Source organism: Papaver somniferum, chromosome 8 (assembly GCF_003573695.1).
Source record: "Papaver somniferum cultivar HN1 chromosome 8, ASM357369v1, whole genome shotgun sequence".
NCBI lineage: Eukaryota > Viridiplantae > Streptophyta > Magnoliopsida > Ranunculales > Papaveraceae > Papaver > Papaver somniferum.
This window is the reverse complement of record NC_039365.1, coordinates 39580225-39588956: the sequence shown is the minus strand read 5'-3', so window position 1 is coordinate 39588956 and position 8732 is coordinate 39580225. Positions and strand designations below refer to the sequence as shown.

The 8732-nt window shown below is 34.2% G+C and overlaps 1 protein-coding gene across 1 annotated transcript; it reads right to left on the bottom strand.

The window, feature by feature from the left end:
• Positions 1–3421: 3421 nt before the first annotated feature.
• On the bottom strand, positions 3422–6239 carry LOC113305447. Its single transcript, XM_026554480.1, has 9 exons — positions 6029–6239; positions 5748–5923; positions 5176–5268; positions 4912–5034; positions 4445–4804; positions 4201–4356; positions 4022–4117; positions 3686–3937; positions 3422–3580 (listed from the first exon to the last, which is right to left on the bottom strand). Exons 1-9 carry the CDS (start codon positions 6237–6239, stop codon positions 3422–3424), a joined length of 1626 nt encoding a protein of 541 aa, XP_026410265.1.
• Positions 6240–8732: the final 2493 nt, after the last annotated feature.

The window sequence follows — 8732 nt, the reverse complement described above, 5'->3', positions numbered from 1 at the left end:
GGACCGAAATAAATTGAGAATCTTTTAATTAAGGTTTTTAGTTTTATATGCTTTTAATTTCCAGCAATTAAATGCATATCTCTGGAGAATAATAATTAGTAATGTGTATTTACTAATTGGAGATTTTCTTGTGAGATTTCGGGCAATATTGGACAGAGCATTTCCAGGAATTATGAAAACCAATTTTAGGCATTTATTGTATCTTGAGAATAATCGGTTTTGGAAATTCCTTGGTGTTCAAACTTTCTTTGTCTATAAATACTATATGTTTGCATTTAGAGCAAACTAATCCTAAGAGCCAGAAAAATTACCTAGTTGTGTTGTTACTAGTGGAGCCGTCTATTAGGAATAGGCGAAATCTCTTACGACCACTCGTCTTAAAGACTTCTTTGAGATCGAGAAGCTCTACGAGTACGTTGGCGGGAAACTAGATAATTGCAGTTTATTATTAGTTTTTGATTGATTTGATTGACAAACGGTTGTTGAACTTTAATTGCACCTAGTTTGTTTATGCTTGAGAATATTCTCTTCTAATATAAGATTCACCAAAACTAGATCCAAGTGTCGATGGGAATCTTTAGACCTGTTTTTAGATCTAAAGACATCTTGTAATAATCCATTGTTAACAGACTCCATTCTGTGCGTGATTGATCACAAGAGATTAAAGTTGTGTTGTGTGTAGTTATTTATTGAAGATCAAAGAAGATTTGAACATAAAGAAGACTTTTTATTGGGTTCATAATCTTTAGTGTGCACAAAACTTGATCGGCTGGGATTCAAATATAATCGGTTTATCTTTTGATATATTTTATTGATTAATTGTGTAGATCAACATCACTATATAGTATTTTTGTGATATCTATATTTTGGATTGCAAAGTCTAAACTGAACTACTTCCGGTAGTTATTATAGACAGATCTTAGACCCGAAAAAGGAGTTTATTGGGATAAATGGAAGAGCTTTTTTCAAACTCATATCACTAGGTTGAATAAATTTTTTACTGAACAGATTTGTTGTTCATTTACTGTTTGGAATGCGAACCAAAGGAATTGTTCCAGTGCGTGCACTTATCAAATGTCGTAAGCGCATGGATACTGAAGAAACTAGGTGAACTATAGTTTTAGCTTCTTGGTATCAACTATACGAAGTTGGTATATATTTTGTATAGCGTCTTAATTCTGATAGTATTCAATTCTGGACTAGGTCTCGGGGTTTTTCTGCATTTGCAGTTTCCTTGTTAACAAAATCTTATTGTGTCTTTTACTTTTCTATTTCCGTAATTATAATTGTTTTTATTATAATTAGAAGTAAAATACAAAAACGTTAATTCCGTATTACTTGATAAGTGATCATATAGAGTTTGGTTAAGTCTGAACTTATTATCAAGTAATCACACTCTGATTATTGTATTGTCTCGATCTGTTATCCATAGACGATCACACAAAGTGTGAATACCGATTCATTGTATTGTCTCGACTCAGTCCATAGACGATTCACTTTCGGTAAGAGGACTTATAGGTGGAAAAGTTTTAGATTGAGGTATATTTGGGTACGCTGGTCTTTTGAATACTCGTATGCGTACTAGCTTAACAGTTCAAGTCAGGAATCAAACTGAATTTGGTCATGTACGACAGTATGCGTATTTGTTCGCACACTGGCGAACCCAGACCAAGTCCGGCTACTTAGGTATGTGTATCCATTTGCATAGTTGAGTGGGTTAAGTTCCAAAATTGGTTTATTCGTGAGCAAATACATTTAAATAATAAGGAATGCAATCTTTTGTAAACCGTTGCTATAATGTTCATGAATTGATTCAAGTGAATCAAAATCGATTTTTCTGCAATTGTGTCTTGTATACTTCTATGAGAACACAAACAATTGAACAACTCCATAACTAGTTCTATTTTATTCATTTTAACTAGTTATGATTGATATGAACAAGGTTGATAAAAAATGTTCATATGGATAACTTCGGTTAACTATTATTGAGCCAACCATGTGTACACGTTTAGGTACGGTTACCCATATCTAAATGAAGGCACATTTCATTGTGTATAGCATGCTAAGACGATCTAACAGTTGAATGATATTGGCTTGAATATAATTAGGTTTCCATATAACGGTGAATATTGAATGATTTGTTACCAAGTTACCATTGATTGCAAACCCTGATTCGAAAACTATATAAGGGATAACTCTAGCAACTGGGAAACCTAATCCCCACACCTCCTGTGTGATACTAGTTGCGACTAGAGTCGATTCTCCGTTAACCTTAGATTTTCTCCAAAACCTTGTAGGTTAACGACTTGAAGACTTCATTTGGATTGTGAAGCCAGACCCAACTATTTTCTATCACTAGTACAAATCTTCACATTGGCCACACTTAATCACCGTGTCCATAGGCTTTTGGTCATGGATTTTTTTTACTCCAAAAATGTGGCATCAGGTACCGTGACAAAGAGGTACCTGTATGGCTACATAAACTTTGAGTGGCTATAAAATATGATTTACCGTGGATGTACCTCTATAACCGTGTATATATGGTACTCATTAAATTTTTTTGTAGTTAAGCATTTTCACTATCACCATGGCCATAGGATCCTTATAGACACACAATTTGATTAAATATGGATAAAGTTTACCTTAAAGTCACGCGGATTTTGTTATAGCCGTGGCCTTTGTCATCAATTGGACACGCAAATTCATTTTATCATGGTCAATTCATGATTTGCAGCCACACTAATTTTTCTTAACCATGGCCATCTCTATCATTTGGACACACGAAAAATAATTTAACATGGCTAATACATGACTTGTGGTCACGTTTAATCTATAATACCATGGCCATCGATATTTTCGGACACGTGATAAACATTTTACATGGCCAATTAATAAGTTACGGCCACTAAGAATTTGTACTACTGTGGCTAAAAACTTGCCAAAGACACATCAAATGTTCTCAACGTGGTTGTTGTTCATCTTTCGGACACGGAAGATAAAAAAAAAACCATGGCAATAAACTTTATAAAAATGACACAAAACGTATTCAATGTGGAAAGTATTAGCTTTTAGCCACTTAGATATTGCAATTTTCTAAGCTCAATTTATTCTTTGGCCATTGTTTAAAATCTAAATGGTGGTGTGTTTTATATTCAACCATAGTATTGGCCACTATACCGAGACTTCAGGGACCTATTGGCCACTTCTTTCTATCATGCGTATCAAACCTCACCGTAATAACCATCCACAAAAATTAATCACACTACAATTAGAATTGAACCAAAATTTTTTTATTAGTCATATGATAAACGTCTCAATATCTGATCAATTTTCCAATAACCTTAAGATAACAAAATTTCAAAGGGAGATTTACAAGTTTAAACATCCAAATTCTACCGTCCTCGACTATTTCTCTTAATAATTAGGCTGCAATCTTGAGTCTCTTGTTGGATCTCCGAGACTTCAGTTCCCCACTCTTTGTATTTGAAGGTTTCTTCTTCTTTCTCTTCTTAGTGTTTGGGTTGGCATCATGTTCGTCAGGGTCGACATCATGTTCATCAGGGTCTGAAAATGGCTGGCCCTGCAGCAAGCAAGTGGGTGTATAATTATGAAAACAGACCATGTTAACAGTTATATGCTCACAGGATGCAGAAGGTAATAAACCATGTATAATAACGCAACTTACAGTAGAGCAACAGATCACAAACTCTTTAGGCCAAGCTACAACAGATTTTTCAACATCCTCTACTGTTCTGAGATGAGTAGATGGGACTGGCAAACAATGATTCTTGAATATCGATTCTTCAACCGTCACTCTGACACAATCATCCTTGAGTTCATCTCCATGTACTAACTGACCTGGCACTGATGGAAGAACGCTACCCAATGCAATGATATTTCTCAGTGAAGCATGAGCCAATTTGCATTTACCACCAATCTGCAAAACATATATGCTATATTGACATCAACAGATTCAACTCTCAAAACAATATATATTTAAATACCTGTGAAACGGACATACCGTTGAAACTTCAGTTTTGTCTTTCAATTGAGACTCTTCCGGAGAATTAAGGGACAGATGCTCGGATGCTAGAGACTTTTGCTTGTGTTTTCCAGGCTGCAAACAGATATGTTACATTGACATCAACAAATGGAACTCTCAAAACAATATATATTTAAATGCTTGGAAAAAGAACATACCATTTGGAGTTCAGAACTGTCTTTCAATGTCGTAGACTGAGATACGTGTTGAGATTCAGAGTACTTTCTATTTGTATTAGATTCCCGCCTTTCAGTTGAAGAATTGCTTCTAACAGGGGACTCATGCATAAGAGACGTCTCTCTAATAGGAGACTTCTGTAGAGTGCAGTTGACATATTAGATACTTCAATTTTATTAGGAAATATATACTTGATCAAAATTACTTAGATGATGTTAAACACACCCGTGCCTTTTTGCTCTTGGTTTTTTTCTTTTTCAATACACCTTGAGATTTCAGCTGAGACACTAAGTTGCTCATCATTTTTGCCTGCGCATTCATTGCTTCCTTCATTTCCTTCATTTCTTCATCCTTCCTCTCTCTTTCCATTTGGCTCCTGCGTCTTTCATCATCCAGTTGTTTCTGTAGTTCAATGTGCTCCTTGGACGCTCCTTTCCATGGAAGGTTCCAGTATGTTGTTGGAGTCACTCCCTTGCCTGCACATCTTACACGCCCACCATGTTCTTCCCCAAACACAAGTGTGATAGAATCAGTGCCTGGTTTTTTCGTCAAAGTTCCATCTTCCAGCTGCTTATCAAACTCTTCCTGCACAAAAAATTTAGGGTATCAAAAGTGTTAATCAATTAAAACAAACTTATTTGCACATTTACTTAAGCACAAAACAAATAGCTAGGTAGTTTTAGTCGTGTTACAAGATGTGCTGCCTTTTCCCTGACATCATCGTCATCGTATTCTCCATTTTTGTTTTGATGTGCCTTCCTCCACAGTAAAGACCGTGAAGGATTTTCATCTTCACGAATCTCTTTTTCTTTAATCTAGTAATTATCAAAAACACAAGGCAAATATTAGATACATACTCTTCATATCATTAGATGTACTCTTTAATTAAGCATACAAGCTAACCGAACATCATCATATGGAAATAATACTAATTTTTGATAAGAAACTGGACTTACTAATTTTTCCAACATCCCTGCATACCCTGCTCTTCCCGTCCTGTGGTTATATTTGTGGCTCTCACGCACCTTCACTCCCTTAATGGACAATTCCTGAGCATACAGATTTAAAGAATTTCATTAATAAAAAATTTATACTAATTAATGAAATTAATATCAATAATAATACTAAACGTGTGATATACAACCTTGCATTTATCAGACAGCCTCCACTTTACGAACTCGTCCCATTGTTCTTGGTTCACAATACAACGATATGGTTTAAGAATAGTATTTAGTTTACCAGGTTTACCCAAATTGGGCACTATAAACTCTACATACAACTTTCTTCTGAAGTTGCGCAAATGTTCACAAAAATATTTCATAATTTGTCTTCTCCTAGTCTCCTCAATTTCATAAAACCGCTGCCACAATATGAATCGAATATTAATGGCGGGTAACCCAACAAAAATATAACTAAAATTGAATATAGATCAGCATATACATACTAATAGTTCATGCCATAACTTATCCCTCAGCACTGACTCCACTTCCTTCCACTTCAAGTGCCTGAGACCAACGTCTCGACGTACCAATACACCCATGTAACTAGCAATTTCAGATTTATACTCCCCCTTAAATCGACCAAGTTTATCAAACTCTATCACGTGTTTCTTGCCTTTAAATTTTTTCTTCAGCTTCTTAAGTCTAGTTAAACCTCTAACAGTAATCTCCTCAGACTCTGATGTATTGTTTGGAGCCCCTGTGTCTTTTATAGTTTAAAAACCCAAAATAAGAGTAAACATTGTGTAAGAGTATACACATTCTACTTAAGTCCAAAACAAACAAGCTAGTATAACAGATCAAACATTACCAGGATGTTCAGGACTTTCAGTAGATTCATCATCAGAACTGGAGCTATCACCATCGGAATCGGAACTGGTGCCACTACCATCGCTATCTTCGCCTTCATCCTCTGACTCTCTTACATTCTGCAAGGCTTGAACCTCCAGGGCTGCAGTCTCATTATCAGCATACTCATCATCATACTCTGTCTCCCAACTGGAATTCTCGTATATAGGCATATCAGAAACTGCATATACATATATATGATTCAATTAAATATGGTCTGAATTCTTTTCAATCAAAAGTCAAAAGTTAATAAGCTTGCATATATTTAATTCTTGTATACTCGATCCAAAAATCGAGCATAATGATGATTTGATTATAAAACATGATATTATGTCATAACATTTGAGATGATGAATAGGTCTGGTATTCAATATAACAGTTAATTAAAATGGTCTTGATTATGTCAGTACTAACTTGGATGAATGCTCCTCTTGATGATAGTATTTTGGGAAAAAAACTACAACTATTCTATAACAAAGAAAAAGGAAAGCACATCCTGAACTCTCCTTTCATACTGCTAGCATAACAGTTAACAGAAGTAATAGTATGATTAGATGCAAGATCAGGATGCGGTCTCAGAATATCAAAAGAAAAAAAAGCTGTAAATAAAAATTAGTTGTAACTTAATAAATCAAACAACAACCTATGTGTAGAACACTCTGTGTATGCACAATCATGAAATATAGATACTCTGGAAATTCATGTATTGATTGATACTCATTATAATAAATAAATTATGCATAAAGATCCTAAGCATAACAGAGGAAAAGCTTAAACATGCATATATGTATCTAGACTAAACACTAGAACAATGGGTAATAGATTCATCCAGAAGTTCCCAAGAGAACACCAGTCTTCTTCTTAATAAGACATAAATAGGTGCATAAACCCTGCTGCCAATGAATCAAATATGAAAATAATCTATCAATTTTATTGCTCTTCTTACACACCTTGATTTATGTTCAGAAATCAGATGCATAACTAAACACTAAAAATTGAATCAAATATGAAAATAATCCATTAATTTTATTGCTCTTCTTACACACCTTGATTTATGTTCAAAATCAGATGCATGACTAAACACTAAAAATTGACCGACTTTTATAAAATCTCAGTATGCCCATATATTCCCTAACCAATAATTAAAACAAGATTGTAGAGCAACATCAGAAGTACCAATTACTCATACTAATAAAAAAAAAGAAAAAAAGAAAAACACAAAAACTAAAATCAATTAGGGTTTTGTTTGAGTCAAAAATTAACCTTTGAATCAAAAATTAAGAACTAGGGTTTGTGTCAAACCTTAACCTTTGAATCAATTAGGTCTGAATCAAAAATTAAGGTTTGAATCAATTAGGGTTTGAATAACTAAGCTTTCTAGACGAAGGAAAAATTGAGAACAAGATCTACCTTTGTAATATTTAGTTGAAATCGGATGCAATTCCTCATCATCTTAGGGCTCTTTATATCGTCGAACAGATTGAATAATCCCGCCCAAAAGATTTTGCATTTGATTTTCATCCCGCTCAAAATTATTTAGGGTGAACTGAAAAAAATATTGAGTTTCATCTACGATTTCTTCTTTCGGGAAAAATCTCCTAAGAAAACACCATTTGATTTTGATCCTACGGTAGAGCTAAAAATATTTCCAAAATTGAGAACCCTTTTTTCTCTAACAAATCTCAAACTTTCCCTGATTTTCAGCCAAGAACTTTATCCCCTTCGGCTTAGTTATCTCCAGTTCTCCCCTCTCTGTAACTTTGGTTGAGGAGGAAAAATAAAAAAGAAATTTTAGGTGTTACAGAGCGTAAGATAAGAGGTTCTTGTCTATTTATCTAACTATTTGTTGGGCTAATGATAACTATTATCCACCGTTAGATCTACTAAGGACATCCTATTCGATGTTATGTGGAAATAACATAAGTAAAACCTTAAAACCATAATGGACTGGACTGGGTTGGACTGGTGGGTTAAACCATGTGATCTAAAAAAATTAAATTTGATCAATACATTTTGTTGGAACAAAGTAAATTTGATTTAAATTGCATTGGCTTTTATGGATAATTAGTAAAATAAGTGTCAATCCAGTAATGTTGGGGGAAAATCGAGGAAATTGGAATACATATAATCAGGCGTGTAATCAGTTATACCGAGCCCTATCTGATAATTTCGACAATGATCTAGTGGTTCAATGGAATAACGAAAGATTGAGCACAGTTGGAATGAATTTGTTGATAATCATTCCTGACGAGTATGATCTAGTAATACTAACCAAAATTATGGATAGTTCGATTGAAGTGGATGGAAATAAATGGATAGATCAAACATAGTGAATATATTCAGTCATAATGACTATAATCGATTTATGAAAAATTGTGAATAGTTGGATCAAATTTGTTGAGAATTGGTCATAGCAAGTATGGTCGAGTAATCTTCTTGGAAGATTGTGGGAAATTTGATTGAAGTAGATCATGTATAAACCATCCATAACGAGTATATTGAGTCATAATGACTATGATCGATTTATGCAAAATTGTGAATAGTTGGATTAAATTTGTTGAGAATTGGTCATAGCAAGTATGGTCGAGTAGTCTTATGGGAATATTGGGGACAATTTGATTGAAGTATTATGGAAATGCATATGGATAAACCATCCATAACGAGTA

What these genes read in the sequence shown, in the direction of transcription:
- LOC113305447 (XM_026554480.1), bottom strand. Translation starts at nt 6,239, where the DNA reads ATGCCTATATACGAGAATTCCAGTTGGGAGACAGAGTATGATGATGAG. An exon ending in GGGAAAAGGCAGCACATCTT is followed by an intron (nt 4,805 to 4,911) that starts GTAACACGACTA and finishes TTTTTTGTGCAG; the next exon opens with GAAGAGTTTGATAAGCAGCT. An exon ending in ACAGTTCTGAACTCCAAATG is followed by an intron (nt 4,118 to 4,200) that starts GTATGTTCTTTT and finishes ATCTGTTTGCAG; the next exon opens with CCTGGAAAACACAAGCAAAA.